Below are 20,203 nucleotides of genomic sequence, written 5' to 3' on the forward strand. Positions count from 1 at the left end.
TGGATGGATGGATGGATGGAGGAATGGAGGGAGGGATGGATGGAGGGATGGAGGGGTGGATGGATGGAGGGAGGGAGGGAGGGAGGGATGAATGGAGGGAGGGATGGATGGATGGACAGAGGGATGCATGGATGGATGGAGGAATGGATAGAGGGATGGATGGATGGACAGAGGGATGGATGGATGGACAGAGGGATGGATGGATGGACAGAGGGATAGGTAGATGGATGGGTGGCTGAATGGAGGGATGGAGGGGTGAATGGAGGGAAGGATAGGTGGATGGATGGATATGTGAAAAAAATGAAAAGGCCAGCTACTCTTTCTTTGTTTTCCCTGAACAAGCGATACTTCCAAATGCTTCATAATGCACATTGTGCAGGTTTGCGGGCTGGGGCACGAGCTTTCTTACTTTAATCCATCAGTTGAAGTTGCTGGCTTGCTCAGCCATAACGTGGCGTTGACATCATTTAAAAAAAAAAGGAGTTCCCGTCTTGGAGCACCGGAAATGAATCTGACTAGGAACCATGAGATTGCAGGTTCGATCCATGGCCTCGCTCAGTGGATTGAGGATCCAGTGTTGCCGTGTCGCAGACACGGCTTGGATCTGGTGTTGCTATGGCTCTGGTGTAGGCTAGCAGCTACAGCTCTGATTAGACCCCTAGCCTGGGAACATCCACATGCCGCGGGTGTGGCCCTAAAAAGACAAAAAAATAATAATAATAAAATAAAATAAAACAAATAACATCAGCAATAATAACAACAGTAGAAATTGTAATTACCACTTCCTGAGGGTTTACTCTGTATGTACTACAATGCTCTATATACGTTGTCGAATTTTCCAAAAATCAATATGCATTAGATAGTACCTTTATTTTCATTTTATAGAACAGGCCCAGAGAGGGGAAGTAACTTGCTCAAGAATGCACAGCCAATTAGTGACAGAGCCAAAGTTTAAAGCTGGGCTGCCATCTTCTCGAGCTCAACCTTGCACTTCTCTGATGGGAATCAAGTTTTCATAGACTCGTTTCTTGTTTGCATTTTTAATTGCAGAGAACACCCAAACTGTGATTAATAGATTAATATGGCAACTTTCCCCCCTGAGAAAATAGTTATTTCGTTTGCATATAAAAGAAGTAGTGAAAAGACTCTCTCCAGAATAACCAGCTCTGTCTCAACATCCTTCCTCAAAAACAAACAGACAAACAAGAAAACAAAACAACACAACACAAAACCTCACATGGCTTCAAAGGGTCAATCCCAGCTCCCTGACTACTGGATGTCTTTGGCTGCTTCTTGCTTTAGCAAAGGGAGAATCAGTGTGTGAGATACACCCAGGAGAATAATCACAGAGGTCCCGAGTGGTTTGTTATATAAGCAGTAAACACTTGGGACAGAATCAGCACCTATTTGTCAAACCCTGGGTTTTAGAAAACCCAGTTTAAAAGGAAAAAAAAAAAAAGCTATCTGCGGAGATTTTGTGAGAGTCCCACTTGGTTAGCGTGCTTGCAGTGCACACTGTAACAAAGCTTTAATATAATTAAATTTTAAATTCCATGTAGAATCTAGAGGGTAGGCAGATGTACCGGTATGTTAAACTTTATGTCGCTTGAAAATGGTTTTCAAGTACATCAGAGGGAGGCCATCGAGCTGTAAAATTATCTGCTTTATGATGCCGCATCACAGCTCTGATCCTTTTCTTTTAATTAAAAATGTACCTTAAAGTTGAACCATCCCCACTCTTGGCCACCTCTTCGCCTCTTTCTTAAAATTTACCCACAGAAGGTGAAGCAGCGTGACTGTTCTATGAACCTTTGGGGATGTTTAGGCAGGAAATCACTTTTCAATTAAATATTCATTTGTGTGGCCCTTCAGCTGGGCTCAGGCCTCTCCAGGCCAAACGGTGGCCCTCAGGTAGCTGCTGTTATCCAGGCCCTGAGGCCTCTGGCTGGTCCAGCTTTCTCCCCACTTGCTGCTGGTTCCAGAAGCCAAGAGGGTGATGAGACTTTGGGAAGGTGGGGAGACCACACCTGCCCAGCTCTCCTCCACCTGCCCAGGTGTGAACACCTTAGAAGGTGCCCACCCTCACAGTGGAATAGACAGCAGGATCCTTTGCTCATGCTTTCCCCCAAAATCTTTTTTACTAACTTTCTGGTGTCTGAATTTTTTTTTGGGGGGGGTGATCGTTATCCTTTGATTTGATGTTTCATTTTTTGTTAAACTATAGAGCGCTGGCAGATAAGTGTTCCTTATCCGTCGTTGACCCCTTGGTAGGGCTGAGACCCCCACATCCTTCATGAAAGATCAGAAAGACAGTGGATGTGGGTGCTCGGGAAATAGCCTTGCAGGGAGGGGAGGACAGAGGGCAGTCTGGTCGCTGGGTCCTCCTCTAGCTTATTAACCGCTGTAAACACACCTGGTGCTACTTTTTAGATGAGGTCCACCTTCTAAGGCACCTATGATGGAGCCTGGCTCTCTGCCAGCGCTGAGTAAACATTGGCTGTTATTGAGATGATGAATATTTTATTGTTCTGATTATAATCAGATCCTGGTCGGCCCTCTTTAGGATCTTTCTGGAGACTGCTGACAGGTAGAAGCAATTCCTGGTGTGGCTTGGAGGACCTGTTGGCCATCAGATGGGGACAGGAACTGGAGAGTCGCCACCTGACCCCGTGTTTTCAGAACAGGAAGCAAGATCCCCTAGCAGAGAAGGGAGTCCCCCATGCACACAGCCAGCCGCCGAGGAGCTGGGGCCTGATGTCTCTGCTGGCTCCACTAGCTTGGCTGCTTCACATTACCCAGCTTCCTCTGCCCCGGGCAGAGCCAAGGGCCAAGCTGCTCCATTACTTTGTTGGGATGGCGCCTGGATGCCCAGTGCTGTCTCAGAGGGCCCCACCCACTGCCACCACCCTCCCAGGTGGTGGGTAGAAAGACTGGCCACCGAGAGTCTTCTTGGCTGTTAAAGAATTTTCCTGTTCGCAGCAGCCTCTCCACTTTCTTGCAGCCCTACTGGACACCTGGCACCACCCACACCCCATCCTGGGGAATGCCCCCTCCTTGCCTTGTGCTGACACATGGTGGTGACAGTGTCTTTGAAAGCAGTGGTCCAGGACCTGCAGCCCGCTAGACTCGGGGGTGTTCAAGGGAGGTTTGCTGTGGGGGGATCACACGTGGGAGGAGAAGGTTCTTCTTGGAGCTCAGCCTGCAGGAACTTGCTCTGGGCGCTCAGGAGACCCCACACCTTCGATCCCTCCAGGGGCTTGCAGCTGGCTGGCCTGGGAAACAACACACATGTGTCTGAATCTAGGGTAACCCAGGACCAATTGTTTTGTGGCTGCTTCCAGAAACAGCCAGGCTTCCTGGAGGAGGTCAAGCCCCAGGTCAGGAAGGGAGGGGCCCAGGAAAGCCTGGTGGTGAGTGGGCAGCCTCAAGCAGGAAGGGCCACTGTGTGTGCTGGGAGTGAGGCCGATGTTGATGGAGGAGGAGGCTGACAGACAGGTGGCTCGTTTGTATTCAGCGACGGCTCGGGGCTCTCTTTGAGTTAGGAGCATGGGTAGGCAGGAGGGGAGGGGATGTGGCAATGGGGCTGCCTCCTGGTTCTTCTGCTCACCGTCCTGTTGATGGGGTGCTGAGTGGCTACCTTGTCAGGAGAGGGCAGAGGCCCCCTCTAGGAAGGTGGAGACTTTAGGGAGACAGCGGGATGAAGGCTGACAGCGGGTGGTGATGGGAAGAGGTCCCCAGGCCAGCTGGGCAGGGAATGTCACTTCCCTGCTCCTTGGGCTCCTAACCTGACCAGCCAGTTTTCCAGGTGCTTCCAGCTACACATGTCCATTCTGATCTGGTGTCTCCTTACCTGCTCTGGTCTTGGTTTCCCAGCTGAAGATCCGCTTGGTGGACTGAATCTGGACCTCTTCTGCTCAAGGGGACCCTCCAGGATGATGGGCTCCTGATCTGACCATGTGCTGATGCCTCCAAGGGCTGCGGTGGGGGTGGCCAGGAGCACCTGGACACTGAGGGGCTTCCATGCACAGAAGGGGCTGGGGCACTGGCTCTGTGTGTCCCCAGCTCTCAGGATGGAGGAGGGGTGTCAGCAGAAAGTGAGCCCAGCAAGGCTCAGACACGCTCCAGGGAGGGTGTTGGTGATGGCCAAGCCCTTGGACGGCTGGGCTGGTGGTCAGACCCACCGCAGGGGTGGATTCTCTACCTCCTGCCTCCTTACCCATTCTGAAGATCAATCCAGCCTCAAGGATGCATCACCACGGGATGCCAGAATATCGCCAGATGCTCCGGGAGACATATCTGAGTGGTCCGGGGTGAGCCCTGATCAGAGCCGCTTTAGATGTGTGTGAAACCAAAATTAATCATATTCTGTGCACTTAAATCAGCCCCTCGGTATCAGGGGCTGGTTTGCTCCGTCTGCGGGTAGAACTGGCTTTTCTGGTCTGATTAGTTTTCTGGTCGATGTGGGATTTCCTTCTGGCACCTTAGGGGAGCTCTTCCTGCTACCGCCTGTGACAACAGCCATCAGCACCTTTCCATGTCCACATCGACAGCTGACACCCAGGCTTTTTCCCAAGGGACCAGAATGTCCTGGGTGTCGTTTTGTCCAGGTTGCTCACCTCTCCCGAGGCGTCCTCATAGGACAATTGCTGCAGAACCCAAATTTGAGCACCCCACTATAAGCGACCCCCCCTTTCCTCATGATAAGATAAAAGCATATTTTTGATTTACTTGGAATATTGACTTTTAGGGATGTAGATTTTCAAAAAGATTTTTATTCAAGTATAGTTGCTTTCTGCTGCACAGCATAGTGACCCAGTCATTCGTATACATACATTTTTTTTTCTTATGCTGTGTCTTCCATCATCTTCTGTTCCAAGAGACTGGATATAGTCTCCTGCGCTGTCCAGAAGGACCTCATTGCTTATCTGTTCTAAACATAACAGTTTAGATGAAGTATCTGATGTCAGCTTACATGACTGACTGGACTAATTTCGTTGTGTGATGTGTACACAGTCAAATGTATGTGAACTATTTGTAGATATGTAGCTTTTTTTTTTTTAATTCTGACACTTTGTGAAATAGTTTTTATTCCTCGTCTTCATGTGCTTGGCACTGGCGGAACCACTCTGACTCTTGCTGGGCCTGGGACATTTTTAGCCCCTGAGATGCACCCCTCTGTGGCACTAGGTGTGATGCTGCCCTGGAAATTGTGTCCCATGAGCCTTCGTCAGCTCAGGCTGCTGCACAAAACACAGGAGACCTTGGGGCTTAAACAGCAGAGGTGTATTTTCTCGCCGTTCTAGAGGCTGGCAGGGTCGGGTTCTGATGAGGGCTCCCTTCCGGGCGTAAGTCCTCCATGACCTCTCCTTAGCGGGAAGATCTCGTATTTTTCTTATGAAGCCCCATCATATTGAATTAGGATTCCACCCTTAGAGCCTCATGTAACCTCAGTTACCTCCTAAAAGCCCTATCTCCAAATAAACTCACGCTGGGGGTTAGGGCTTCAAGACACACATTTTGGGGGGATGTCCTTCAGTCCGTAGCATCAAGGCACAAGGCTCAATACATACAACATTCGGCGGGATCTTAGCCTTGGCCTTGTACGTGTGTGTCTGTGATCCCCACACTGTCAGGGCTTCCTCTTGCTTCAGGCTCTTTACGAGGCTTGTCCACACAGACGTCAGAACTCGCACTGTGAGTCGTACCCCTCAGAGTCATTACGAAATCCGTGTCAGGTTTATTTGCCTCCTCTTACCAGTTCTGTCGGGTGACCTCTCCAAGCATCCCAGACCGGAACTGACTGAGGTCTTGGCTCATGTGTTGTCACCACACAGCGCTTTATGATTCAAAGTAGAGCCATGGAGACTGTTCCCTATGATCTGAACCAGAGTAAGAACTGAACTCTGGAGTTCCCGTTGTGGTGCAGTGATTAACGAATCTGACTAGGAACCATGAGGTTTCGGGTTCAATCCCTGGCCTTGCTCAGTGGGTTAAGGATCCGGTGTTGCCGTGAGCTGTGGTGTAGGTTGCAGACTCGGCTTTGATCTGGCATTGCTGTGGCTCTGCCGTAGACCGGTGGCTGCAGCTCCGATTCAACTCCTAGCCTGGGAACGTCCGTATGCTGCGGGAGTGGCCCAAGAAATAGCAAAAAAAAAGAGACAAAAACGAAAAAAAAAAAGAACTGAACTCTGAGTCTGTCCTTTATCTCTCCCAACAAGTCGTGCTCATTCATCTCATCTCAGAAATTCAGAAAGAGCAAGGGCAGGTCGGAGTCCTTGGCTCACCCTTGCACCTGGATGGGTTCTCTTCTTCCTGGAGCTGTGGCCCCTTTTTATAGCCTCACTAGGCTCTGGGGAGAAGTAATGGGAGGAGAGAAGTGCCGTGACACCGCCGAGATCTTTTGGCAGAGAGTCCTGTGTCCAGAACCCTTCTCGCTGCATCGTATCAACCCTAAGAGCCGGAGGCGCCTCTTCTGTGTAGGGGGCCACCCTGGAGGTCCAGCCTCTCTCCTTCCTGGGCGGGGGCAGGGAGGAGGGTTCCACCCCCACCCCCACCCAGTGCCTGGCTTGTGCAGGAACCACGTTCCTCTCCCTCTTGCCTTAAATGAGGGTTTTAGTGGTCTGCCAGCTTATTCATCTATTGTATTTATGGAAACCACTAAAGACTTCACAAAAAGGGCTTACTTCAACACGAAGTTCTATCTTGGAAGAAATTTGTTTAATAGTGCAGGGAAAATTGGGCTGTTAATACGGGAGGAGCAGAGCTGCTCTGTAACTTAGAAAACAGAAACAGAGATAAGAAGTAGCAGGGAAGCCACAAGGTTCAGAAGGACGGCGATTCAGGGTCATGGCGGAGTCAAGCCCAGGTCAAGGCCACCAGGGTCCACGGCTGCCCTGGCAAAGCCAGGGCACAGCAAAGGCCAGCTCAGCATCCGGTGGCCTTGGGTTGGCAGCAGGACCTGGAGCTTGGATTGACAGGATGGATCAGTGTTCATCCCCAAGCCTGGGGGCCCTGGGGGCCGGGACTGTTGCAGCCACTGGGCGTCTTGGGCACAGTTGTCTGCCCACAGTCAGCTCTCTAATGGTGGCTTCCTGGCAGGGTGGCCGAGGCCTCTGACTGAGTAGAGGGGGAGGCGGCCTTTGGGGGAAATGCAGGGTGGGCTGGGGGCTCTTCCAGTGAAGAGGAAAGTGCTCTGGAAGCAGAGAGCCCTGAGTTCAACCTGCTTCTGCTCTTTGTGGGCCGTGTGGATTCAGGCCAGTTCGCACATCTCCCCGAAGCTCGGTTTTCCCAGCAGAGGGAGTCCTGGCCCCCTGTGCTCCTGTGGATGAGAAGCATCGCCTCCGGTTACCCAGCCTTAACGACGTGCCCAGTGCTTGAACTGGACTGTCTTCTGTAATAAGACAGTTTCTAAAGGCACAGCTGAGCAGCCCACCCTGGGCAACACTCCGTCAGGGCCATGTCCCCTTAGAGCCGGGCAGCGGCTGATTCCCGAAGCAGCCGTGAGCCTTCCATCCCGCCTCGGTGCCCCATGCGCCAGGGCTTGGCAGGCCCTCAGCCCAGAGCCTCTCACCAGCGGGGACCCTCCTTGACGTCGAGCATCAGCCAGGGCCTGGGATAGAAGATGCACGTCATCACAGATGCTGCGGGGAGAAAGGACGACAGAGAAGCGAAGAGATAAGAACTCAAGGGAAGGTTATCTTTCAATTAAGAAACGCAGTGATTCTTCCCATCACGAGAGTCTTGCTAGGAATATTGTTGCGTTGGTTTGTTAAAGAGGAAATACGGTATCTGCAGTGTGAACGCTGCCCAGCAGTCCCTGCCCCCCCCCACCCCCATGGCCTTACCCCCCTCGGCTCAGAACCCGCTGCATCCTGAAGCCTCCTGTGGGGGGAGGGGGAGCAGAGAGACCTGCCACTGGGGAGTAAAGGCAGGTCCTACACTGCCCCTGGGTCCTCACAGGCCTGCTGCGGGGGTGGGGGGATGGCTTGGGGTGTCAGATGGGGGAGGGGGGAAGGGCTGGGCCTGTCGGGGCCTCTCATACACACCCAGTCCACACACGTGCACATGGGCACACACATGTGTGCTTCTTCTTCTGCCTCTGCTGGACTTCCAACCAGAACCTGGAGGGCTTCTTTTGCTCCAAATTTCAATCCTTCTTCTTTCCTTGCTTTGTAAACAGCTAAGACCTCACCTTTGGAGCAGTGTCAGGTTCACAGCCAAAGTCAAGGGAATCTACAGAGACGCTTCCCATTTAGCCCCACCCTCACACTCATAGCCCCCCCCATTTATTGACACCCCCAGAGGGGTGCCTCTGTAATAATGGATGAACCCATCTTGACTCATAATGGCCCCAAGTCCATTGCTGATCACTCCTGGTGCTGGACATTCCATGGGTTTGGACAAATGACTAATGACACCCATCCACCACTGTGGTGTGGTGTGGTGTGGGGCAGAGTGTATTTGCTGCCCTGAATAGCCTCTATGCTCTGCCTGTTAATCCCCAGCGCCCCTCCGCCCCCGCCCCAGCCCTTGGAGACCACGGATTTTTTTCACTCTCTCCCTAGTTTGGCCTTTTCTAGGACATCACCTAGTTGGGGTCACATAGTGCGTAGCCTTTTCAGATTGAATTCTGTCACTCGGTCGAATGCATTTATGTTTCCTCTGTGTCTTTTCATGGCTTAATAGATCGTTTCTCTTTAGCACTGAACAGTATTCCCCTTTCTTGATGCCCCACAATTCGTTTATCCATCCACTGACTGAAGGATATCTTGGTTGCTTCCAAATTTTGGCCTTCACGAATAATACTGCTCTAAATACTCACGGGCAAGGTTTTGGCGTGGATGCGAATTTGTGGCTCCTTTGAGTAAATACCAAGGACTGTGACTGCTAGATCATATGGCAAGAGTATGTTCAGTTTTGCAAAGGAAAACCCACCAAACTGTCTCCCGGAGTGGCTGTGCCCACGTGCCCCTCCTACCGGCAGTGCACCAGAGTTCCTGTGGCTCCCCAGCCTTGTCAACGTTTGGCACCGTCAGTGCTCTGGATTTGGGCCATTCTCACATGTGTGCTGGTGTCTCGTTGCTGTTTTAAGATGTACGACTGGAACATCTTCATACGTGTGCTTGCGGCTGTCTGTGTGTCTTCTGTGTTTTTCCAGCCGTTTCAACTCACCTGCTACTGGCTGCCATCTTCACTCACCACCAGGCACCTTTACCCATCAGAGGGTGGAGGGGGTCCTGACGTCCGGGCGTGCACCCGCAGTTCTCCTGGTCCAGTCTGGGGAGCAGCCAGCCTGCCCATGCAGTCTGGGAACACCCAGAAGCCCAGTGTCCACTACACGCTAGTGTCCCTCCCTCCTTTATCTGGGGGTCCCTAGGGCCCCTGAGTGTGGCTGCCAATTTCCAGGACAATGAGGCGGTGGGCCCTGCACAGCATTGGCCCACAAGCGTGGGCAGGTCCCACTGTCAGGATGTCCAGCCACTCGCCCCTCTGCCTAGTTGGACTGAGGGTCCCTGAGGTCAGAGCCTGGCTTGCTTGTCCCCAGGCCCCAGCATCAACACAGACAAGAACTGCTGCTGCCTTGTTGGCAGACATTGGAGGACACGTGTGCCCAGCACAGCGGGATCGCCCTCCCTGTGGAACAGGGTGGAGGGAAGAGACCTGGTCTCTCGGGCACTTCACCCAATGACTGGTAACTCCCCGCCAGCTGCCCAGAGCCTGGGACGTGGCGGGGTGGGGGTAGGGGTTCCTCTGGGGACATGAGGGGGCCGGATGAGGTTGGGGTCCCATCTCGCCACTCCCAGCCCAGCTTCAGCTGGGGGGAGATGGACCTCTTTCCCTGCAGGGCAGGGTCCCAGATGCCTCCCTTCTGGGCTTGGAAGGGGGCTCCCCCTCCTGGGGAGGGGCGCATGTGTGTCTGAGCATGTGGACTTTGTTTCTGAGCAGCAGAAGTGTCCCTGGCAGGGCAAACAGCTCCCAGGGCAGCCTGGTCAGGGCTGGGGGCCCCAGGAGCTTCCTGTCTAAGGGAATTTGCTCATTCTCTGCCTCTTTGCTGTGATCAAATGCAGCAGGGGCTATACTTTCCCTTCTGTAGCCTTCGTGGTAGGAATACCAACGTCAGCCCAGGGGGTAGTTTGGTTACTGAACAGCTGTGTGGTCTTGGGTCAGGTGCTTAACCTCTCTGAGCCTGGGCTAATAACACCCATCTCCTAAGGCTGTTCTGAGAATCCAATGAATTAATATCCGAGAAGGCAAAATGTCCGTAACACGAGTTATTTCTTGTTCGGGTCTGAACACCGGGCTTGCTTGCCTTGCTACGCACTGAGCACAGGAGACAAGGCTGGATGCTGAGCTCTCTGCAGATGCAGGACTGAGCTCTGCACGGTGCAGCGACGTAGGCTCTTTGGGGATCGAATATCGGCGCATGTGACGCAACAGGCCATTGTGCCCAACAGGCTGGGGCAGTGCGCATTCCTTCTGGATGCTTCGGAGGAAAGGAGATGGTTCCTGGTTGGACATAAAAAGTGGGAAGCCTGTCTCTCTTCTGATGTGGTTGCTGCTGCCTGGTGCTGCAGAGGGGCTTGGCCTGAGCAGAAGAAAGCAGGCATTGTGTGCTGTTCGTATATTGATTGACTCATCAAATGATCTGCCTCAGCGGCCTGCATGTGTTTACAGGATGAAAATTAAAGCCACAGATGTTTACTGTATAATAGGATTTGAAATCTGTTCTGGGGGGCTGGGGGGAGGTGGGGCGAGCAAGCGTGGAAACCACTGGGCCAAGAATGAGAAAAACACTTTTGCATGAGGGAGGATCTGGTTCAGTAAGTAACACATGGTGCTTGCTGTCAAATGTTAACAAGAAACACGGGCCGTCTCTCCCTTTTGGCCGGTGTTGGCTTGTGTGTCCGCCTCCCAGGCTTGCGCCTGTGCCGTGTGTTGATGGTGCACCTTCTAAAGTGGGTTCATTTTCTAGAGAGCAGCTTCTGAAAGGGAGCACCCCGCCTGACTGTCCATCATGAGCGCTGATGCCGGCCTGGGGCCACCAGCTCCCTTTCCGCGCATCTCCTGACGGCAGTGGCCGGCCCTGCGGCCAGGACAGCCCGTCCGACTGGACCTTGAATGGGGGGGGGCTCCTGTGCCTCCCATCTTGACTCAGGCCGAGTCCCTGCTATCTGTTGCTTGAGGCCAGATCTCTGCTGTCACTGTCCTCTGTGACGTGATCTCCTTTGTCTTGCCAGAGCCTCTAAGCCGCGCAACAGAGAGAGATTTTTTCAGGGGTCGGGGCAACAGAAACCCCCCTTTTCTCCGTGGAGTTTCCCCCACTTCCCCCTGGCCCTGCCAGCTTTAAGAGGGTCTCAAAGTGGGAAGGTCGAAGGCCACTGGTCCAGCGGTGGCCCCTGGGAGGCCCAGGAGGGAACTTCCTTCTGGGAAACCTCTCCTCCCGGGGGCTCGAGTGCCCCCACTTTGTGCGTGTTTTCTCTTTCCTTATATTTTTCTCTTCAACCGGCTCTGATTGGCTTCACCGCAGATGAGCATTTTCCATTACGCGTCCTAATGTGTTTTTTTTAAACCAAATCTCCCTTCACAGATTGCTGTCTTTATAATATAGGAATTATTTCTCAGTCACTTTAAAAGTCCTGCTTCATTAGCTTGGTGACTGTTTGGTAATTTGCAAAGTCACTTTCACAAGTTTTAATACTGCCCGGTTGAGAATCACAGCCATAAATGTATTCGATCTTAATAGTGTTATGATTCTGTCTGAAGTGGGAAAAAAAAAAAATGAGAATCAGTAATTAGCTCCGACCTCCACACAAGCCTGCTCCGTGCAGGAGACGATGCTTTTGATGGGAGCAGAGCGCCCGGCGTCGGAGGAATCTTCTGGTGAGACCGGGGAGCCCTTTGTCTCAGCAAAGATGAAGCCTTGCTCACCTCTCTCTCCAGCATCTTCATTTCCCCTTCTCCTTATAATGGCTTAAAGCCCCTCCTTCCACGTAAAGAATCTCACGTCTAGACGCAGCCCTCCAGGGGAACACGCCGGGCAAGTGAGATTTCCACCCGGACACGCTTTGCAGCCCCTGGACGTAGGCTCCCGCTCCAGCTCTGTTTTTTGAGAGGCTGCTGCCCCTGGAAAGATGTGCTGGGTGGCTTTCCTTGCTCTTTTTTGGCTTGTTTGTTTGCTTTGGCCACGCTCACGTTCCCCTCTTTCTATGTCAAGGCCGTCTCTGAGTTGTGCAGGGAAAACCAGCAAGGCGACAGGGCAGTGGTGTCCAGCCCTTGCTCCCAGGTTTCCAGGCCCCTCCAGGGGCAGGATGCTTCCGGCTCCGGTGCCTCTTCCTTCTGCTCAATTACCAGCAGCCCCTCACCTCCCTGGAGGCCTCGAGCTCCTTCCAGCTGCAGAGCCCGAGATCCGCCCTCTCCTGGGAGAGGGGCTGGGTGGGCTCCAGAGAGCCCAGGAGTGCCATGCTGCTTTGTCATGTTTCATTTGCCCTGATTAATTCGGCGTCTGTATGAGCCAGAGGGAGGGGTGCGCCCCTCCCCTAACCTTTCACAGATGTTTCAGGCCAAGGTTTTCTGGCAAAATCGATTTTGACATTTTGATAGGAACCCACTCGCCGTGTTCTGTATTTCGAATCTTTGACTCTAAGCGGTTCTGAAAACCAGCTGTGAACCTAAATCTTGTTTGTAAAATCTGCATACTGCATCCGCAGCAGAAACGGTGAGAACCCCCAGGTCATTGCATAGACACTGGAAGCGAGTTAGGTGGTGCGGCGGTGTTGAATCGAGGTGGTTTGTCAGACCTCTGCCGCGAGGCGGGCAGGATGAATGTCTGGAGCCTGATCCCGTCTCTTGCAGGGTTTGGAATGAAAGAAAAAAAAAAAAAGCAGACCTTTAATGGAAATATTTTGTATTCATGAAAAAGGACAAAATCCCCACTACTTAGGAAACCTGGCTGCGGTATAGAAGCCAATGTCTACAACGGGGGCGGCAATTTTTGTCCCTTGACCGTCAAACGTGGGATTGCAAGCATCTGAGGTCACTGCTGCTAAGGCACACGACTCCATCCAATGTCTTGTTCACGAGGTCACTTTAGGAGGAGAGACGGAGTGACAGACCTTCGCTGTAGGTGACCCTCTGAAGGAATAAGAACCAAAGGAGAGGAGCCAGATGTACGAGGAGAAGGGTCCTGGGCCAGGAGGGAGGGACACTCCGGGGGATGGTGAGTGATCAGGGCCCCTGCTGCTCCTTCCTTCCAGGGACCACCCACGTGGGGTGTGCGGTGGGTGGGAGGGACTGGAGCCCCCCGTTTTCCTGCTGACCCCCTGCACCAGGGCACAGAAGGTGTTTGGTCCTGGGCTCCATGGTCCTGGCTTGGGGTCCCTCAGAGTGAGAGGGAGTCATCCTGGATCTTGGGTGCATTTCATGGATGAGAAACTGGAGGTAAGGCGTAGCCCCTAAACGGAGGTGGTGTGGTGACAGGGGACGAGACAGAAGGCTGTCACAGTCCCACCACTGGCTTCCTGTACAGTCCTGGGCACCGCAGATCCTTCCTGGGATACCACGTATCCCAGACGCACCTAGAGGGGCTGGGCTAGAAGTTAGCCCGGGCGCTGGGGGTTCTGCCTGCCTGCCGGGGAGCGCTTGTTTCCTCTGTAGCATCACCACGCAGAGTTGGGATGGGCTCACGGAAGGTACTTTGGAAAGTCCTAGTAGGAGCGAGCAGTGAAAAATGTGAGATGTTGATGATGACAACTTTCCACAAGTTAGGGATAGAAGCCTCTCACTTAGTGTGACAAAAGAGAAGTATAGCTATCAAAAATCCATAACTCAGGAAAACACAAATCGAAAGTGAGATAACAACAGACCTCCCCAGCCAATTAAAATGTGCAGAGAATGAGGACACCAATGTTGGCAAATTGTGGGCGCAGAGAACGTTTCATACATTATGGGGATATCGAATGGCATGACCACTTTGGGAACATGTGTGGCAGCTTCTTATTAACTAAACTAAATATGTATCTAGTCTATGACATCAATTTATCTCTTGGATACTTACGAAGAGAAATGAAAATGTACATTCAAAAAACGCACATTCACTCTTGTACCAGAATGTTCTTGGCAGTTTTATTCATAATAGCTAAAAATGGGAGGCAACTCAGGTATCCACCAACAGGTGAATGGATCAAAAGTGGTGTATTCATACAGTGCAATACCACTCAGCAATAAAGAGAGATAAGTTATCCATACAGGCCATAGACGAATCTCAAAAACAACATGCTGGATGAAAGGAGCCAGACACAAAAGGGTGCATAGTGTACACGCCATTTACATGAACCTTTGGATTAGACAAAACTAATCAATGCTGGAAAAAAAAAAAAAAACAACTCATAACGGTAACTGCCCCTACTGTGAATGATGGTGTTTGCAATTTATGGGGAGGAGACATGAGGGAACTTGTTTGGATTGCAACAATGTTCTATACCTTGGCAGATGTTTGGGTTACACAGCAGGTGCACTGGCCTAAATTCATCTCATGTGGTGTTTAAGATCCATGCATTTCTTTTGCTCTCTCTAAATTTTACCTAAAAAAAATCCCTTTAAACCCGTATTGAACCCTAGTTAATGATATGCCTGGGGAAGTGTAGCTATGTCTGCAATTGACTGAGAAATGCATCAGAAAACAAAAGGGATTGATGCATGCATAGAAGACCACATAATTATAAGACAGAGCCCACAGAGAAAAACATTAATTGTACGATCTAGGTGGTGGGGACAACGGTTTTCTCTGTGAAATTTCTCAGCTTTTCTGAAGGTTTGATAGTTTTCATAACAAAATGTTGGCAGGAAACGAAGCAACATATCTTTTACGGATTCATACATATCTGGCACAACTAGATTAAAAAATCTGAGCAAGTTATAAGCACGAAATCAGGATAGTAGTTCTCTCTCTTCGTAGGCTTATGAAGTGCCTTCAAGAAGTGCCCACAGAGGCTTTCTGTGGAATGTTCTAGTTTCTAAGTTAGGTGGGTTGATGGGTCTTTTCTTTAAACTTTGTAATTTATATATACAGTGTGTATGACCTTCCATGTGTTAAGTATTATGCGATAAAAATACTAAAGAATTCATAAGGTTCTGAAGGTATGTTTTAAAGGAAAGAACGAGGCCGTTCCGTTTTAAATAGGCTTGACATAGTTTGGTTCCGACAGGGGCAGCTCTTTATCCCCAGGGTAAGCCGGAGTCCAGGGAAGGAGACCAGGAGGAATCCAGCATGGGGTCAACAGCAATATTCCCATGATGCTGGACAGTGCCTCTTCAAATATTGACTTTGGTTGCCAAAGTTCAAAGGGATGGGCATTTTCCATGTGCCTATTTTAAAGTGTCAGTAGAAAAACATAGAAAGCAGTCCAGCTGGACTTCAAACTCCGGTAACTCAAACCCAATAACCTTCCCTTTTCATTCTCAGCAAAGGACCTCACTTCCTACATCTCCAGCCAAAACGGAAGACTTGAAACCAGTGTCCTCAGCTACACCCCCGGCTGCCTACTTCCTGGTTGCCTCCCCTTAGAAATCCGAGAGAAGGTCCATCCATTGTCCACCCCCTGAGCTCCGCACCCCACCACCACCTCCCTCTGTCACTGGGTAACGTCGGGTGGCCTTGCCTCCCCGTGTCTACTTCATAGTGTTGCCGTCTAAAGATTAAATGGTCGTGATCTCTCAAGTGCTTCCAGTGGTGCCTGGCCCCTCCAAATTCACTAAAGACGAGCTATTAGTTCTTATTCTTCATGGCTCAGCTCTGCCCAGCGTACCTCCTTTCTATATCTTTCTGTAAAGTGTCTGTGTAATCTCACCCCCACCTCTGCCCCTTGCCCAGAGCCTCCTCGCGCTGGCTGTCTCTGCTTGTGACCCCGTCCTGAAAGTTCTCCCACCAACACCCTCCTGGGCGTCAAACCCATCATTTCTCGTTCCTCATCCCTCTGTGTGCCTCGGCAGGTGTTTCTTCTTCAGGCAGGTTTCTCTTTGGCACCACGCTCTCTGGCCGCTTTCTCTCCTATCTCTGCAAGCACGCTCCTGTCCCTCTGCCTAGTCCTTAAATCTCTGCTCCTCAAGATGGGGTCCAAGGCTTGGTTTCCTCACTCACTTCCTTTGGGAAATGTCATCTGCTCTTATGGTTTTAGTTTTAATGATGACACCCACATCTTTATCAACAGCCCAGGCAGCTCTCCCAGTTTCAGAACAGGAATCCGTCGGACTGAGGGACACCTCTGCTGGGACCTGCCCCTGACCCCACCCTGTGGTCCCCTCCTGAGTTCTCCACCGTGGTACCTGCTCCGTCCGTGTGAGTTCTCTTGTCTCTCAGCCTCCACACCCAATCCATCATCCGCATGTCGACTGTGCCTCCTAAATACCTGGAATTAGATTCCTTCTCTCTGTCCCCATTGCCCCCGTCCTGGGCCAGGCTCCCGTTATCTCCTCCCTGAACTCTGCAAAGCCTCTGCTCCCTCTTCTCTCTCTTAACCCTCCTTCAATTCGTTCTCTCTGCTGAGAGCAGCTCAGGTTTTCCTAACCTGCCCGTGGATGATGTCATTCCCTGCTTAGCCCATGGTGATGGTCCCTCCCCACTGCTCTTGAACAAGAGCCGGCCTCCTGGATCCAGTTCACCAGGGGCTGCCCAACCTGGCCCCAGGCTGCCTGTCTCCACCATCTCCCTGTCCTTCAGGTCCTCTGTGCACGCGCGCCTCGCAGGCTTTGACATCTTATGCCCACTTCCCGCGACACGCCTTCTCCACCCGTTCTCTTGGTTAACTTCTGCTCATCTTTCAGTGCTCAGCTGAGCTGTCCCTTTCCCCAGGAAGCCTTCTCTGATTGCTTTCTTTGGTGCAACAAGTATTCACTGAGTGCTCCCTCCATCCAGGTGCTGAGGATGGGGTGCCTGGCGCAGAAGAGGGGCCAGCTCTTACGCCCACAGAGCTGACCTCTTGGGTGGGAAAGACAGTAAGTGAGGAAATGATTAATACCGTAGGTTCCAACAGGGACAGCAGAATGAGGGCGATGGAATGAGATGATGCAGTACAGCTTCCTGGGTGTGTAGCTCCTATGTTGGAACCATTGAAGGGCCCACCCCTGGGGGGCTTTTAACTTCAAGCTGAGGGAGCTGAAGAAACCAGCCACGCAGAGATCAGAGGGAAGGACAGCCCGGGCAGAGGGAACAACTCAAAAGGCCCCACGGCGGTGGGTTGTTGCTGATGTGTTTGAGGAAGGGAGGCAAGACCAGGGTTTCTGGGTATAGTGAGCCCCGGGGAGAGCAGTAAGATATCGGGTCCCAGCGTTTGTCTGGGCTAAGACCACGATTGCCTCGTAGGTCACAGAAAGAAGTTTAGATTTTATTTTTAGTGCATCAGAAGGTTGTAACCAAGGGAGTGATAAAATCTGATTTTTAAAAAATACAACAGCTTTATTGAGACAGTTCACATACAATACAGTTCGCCCCCTCAGAGCGGACGTCGTGAGGATTTTCACTCACAGACACGTGCAGCCATCGCTACAGTCTGTTCTAGAGCTTGAATCGGTTTTCATCACCGAGAAAGAGACCCCTCCTCCCTTCAGCGTGGTTCCCTGTTTCCCGTAAACCCTCCAGCCCCAAACAAACAGGAATCTACTTTCTCCTGTAGATTTGCTTCAGGACCTTGCCTATCAGTGGAATCATATACCATGCGTCCTCTTGGGACCCGTGCCTCTCTCTTAGCATGACGTTTTCAAGGTTTACTCATGTGGTGGATGCTGGCACTTCATTCCTTTCTATGGCTAAAAGTCCACTGTATAAATAGACCATGTTTTGCTTATCTGTTTATCAGTTGATGGACATCTCTGTCTTTTGGCTGCGTGAACATTTGTATGCAAATTTTTCTTTCTTTTTTTTTTTGTCTTTTTAAGCTGCACCCACCCCATATGAAGTGCCCAGGCTAGGGGTCAAACCGGAGCTGCAGCTGCCGGCCTACACCACAGCCTCAGCAACGCCAGATCCCAGCCACATCTGTGACCTACACTGCAGCTCACAGCAATGCCGGATCCTTAACACCCTGAGTGAGGCCAGGAATTGAACCCACATCATCTTGGATGCTATATCAGGTTCCTAACCTGCTGAGCCACAATGGGAACTCCCTCATGTACAAGTTTTTCCATGGACATCGGTTTTCAGTTCTCTTTGGCATATATGTGGGAGTGGATTGCTGGGTTGCAGGGGAACCCCACATCCAGCCTTTGGAGGAGCTGCTGCTCTGTTTTCCAAGTGGCTACACCATTTTGTTTTCACATCAGAGATTTAGGTTTAAAGGTTTAAAAGGTGCAGTTCTCTCCTTCTGTAGAGAATGGATTTTTAGGAAGCAAGAAACCCACGAGGAGGTGCAGGCGGGGCTCCAGGGAGGAGAGGGCCTGCCCTGCACAGGGGTTGTGCCCGGAGGATGGAGGGCAGTGGGTGGGTAGTGGTGCATCATGGAGGCAGCGCTGATGGAGTTCCCGGGGGATTGGAGGCACAGTGAGAAGTCGGGAAGGGTTTCACTGGAGGAAGGGAGCAGGAGGTTGTGCCATTTAGGGAGGTGGGGACAACGGGATTCCACCAGGTGCTCTCTCTGGGCTAAATTAAGTTTCAGGTGCCTATTCAGCGTTTCAGAGGAGATGGGAAGAAGGCAGTTGGTATACGAGCCTACCGGCGAGGAGGGGAGAAGCAGCTTCCAGAGCATCGGCAGACAGATATATTTAAAGTCAAAGGATGTTCTTTTTTTCCCCCTCTTTTTCTTTTTAGGGCCGCACCTGAGGCATAAGAAAGTTCCCACGCCTACACCACAGCCTACACCACAGCCACAGCAATGCCAGATCCTTAACCAACCGAGCCAGGCCGGGCTGGAACCTGCATCCTCATGGACACTGTTGGGTTCTTAACCCAGTGAGCCATAACGGGAACTCTGAAAGTCAAAGGATGTTGGCCAAGCTGTGGAGGGAGTGAAGGCAGAGGAACGAGTGTGGATTGTAGGAATGGGGTATCCAGCACTGAGGGACTCAGCAGAGAAGAATCCACTTCAGGAGACTGAAAACCACCACTGGCAAGGGGAGAGGACGATCAGGAGGCTGTGGGCAGCATCATGGAAACAGAGGAGGACGATACTTTAAGAAGTGGGTACAGACATCAGTGTCACAAGCTACTGAGAGTCACTGTCGTGTGAAGGCTAAGCGACTGTCTCCTGCAGCCACCGGCATGTCAATTTTGGTGTCCCGGAGAGCATGTTGACATGATGTGAGTGGCTGAAGGAGAGAAAGAGGAGTAAGTTGTACCAGTGAAACTTCTTCAGTCGGTTTTGCTGTAAAGGTGGCAGAGGAACGGGAGGTACCCGAGGTGGGCATGAAGTCGAGGAGGGGTTTTAATAACATGCAGACACTGAGCGTATTTAAGTATGGATGGAAATAACGCAGTCGTGGGGGAGAAGCTGATGAGTCAGAGGAGAGGGTGACCAAGGAGAAATGGCCTTGAGGAGGGGCTGGAGCAGAGCCTGGGAGGACAGCGGCCCCGAGAGGAGCAGGGATGCTTTTCCTCGTGGGGCAGGAGAGAAGGTGAGGGGGCAGGTGATGTGGGCGGGAGAGAAGACTGCGGGGCATGCTGGGAGTTAGTGTACTGAGCAATCCTGTTTTCTCAGAAATGGAAATTCAAGTACCCCCCTGCCCCCCACCCATCTCCCAGTCAAGTGTAAGGTGGGTGGGGTGTCCAGGAGGAAATGTGACAACACCCCCTAATTCAGGCGAGGAGAGCCTTGAGGCCCTGAGGGCAGCAATGGCGAGAAAGGTCAGGGGCCCCTCCACCCAAGAAGGGCCGCTGTCCATCCTCCCGTGAGGCGACTAGGGTGGCAGGAGGTCCTGGTCAAGAAAGTCCGCAGAGGCCACTTCAGAGCTGCTGTCCCTCCTGGTGTCTGGAGGAGGGGGCAGCCAGGGCTGGAGAGGAAGAGAATGATATGGGGCAACAATAGGGCAGAGCGAGCGGGATGCCTGGTTGGTCTGTAATGGCAGCGATAAGAAGGGGGCGCAGGCATGCCTGGCACCAGCCTTAAAGGGGACTGGGGTTTGGGGAGGAAGCAGGAAAACTATCTTGGAGCTGGTAGTTGGGAATAAGGAGAGCGCCAACTTCGAGCTTAGGCTCTGGGATGTGTGGGGTATGAGAGAA

At 51.8% G+C, this 20,203-nt stretch overlaps 1 protein-coding gene across 3 annotated transcripts in view; it reads left to right on the plus strand.

Annotated features, from left to right (window-relative positions):
- LOC125133349 (calmodulin-binding transcription activator 1-like) overlaps positions 1-20,203 on the plus strand; it is a 427,467-nt gene that overhangs the window by 327,162 nt on the left and 80,102 nt on the right. Inside the window, exon 5 of one of the 3 annotated variants that reach the window (XM_047791462.1) lies at positions 15,461-15,715. The exons of the other annotated variants lie outside the window; for them this stretch is intronic. Coding sequence (XP_047647418.1) covers positions 15,461-15,506 — 46 coding nt within the window. The 3' untranslated portion in view covers positions 15,507-15,715. Of the gene's footprint in view, positions 1-15,460; positions 15,716-20,203 lie in introns of those variants that run through there. 3 annotated transcript variants of the gene reach the window in all.

This window comes from Phacochoerus africanus, chromosome 8 (genome assembly GCF_016906955.1).
Source record: "Phacochoerus africanus isolate WHEZ1 chromosome 8, ROS_Pafr_v1, whole genome shotgun sequence".
In the NCBI taxonomy this organism is placed as follows: Eukaryota; Metazoa; Chordata; class Mammalia; order Artiodactyla; family Suidae; genus Phacochoerus; species Phacochoerus africanus.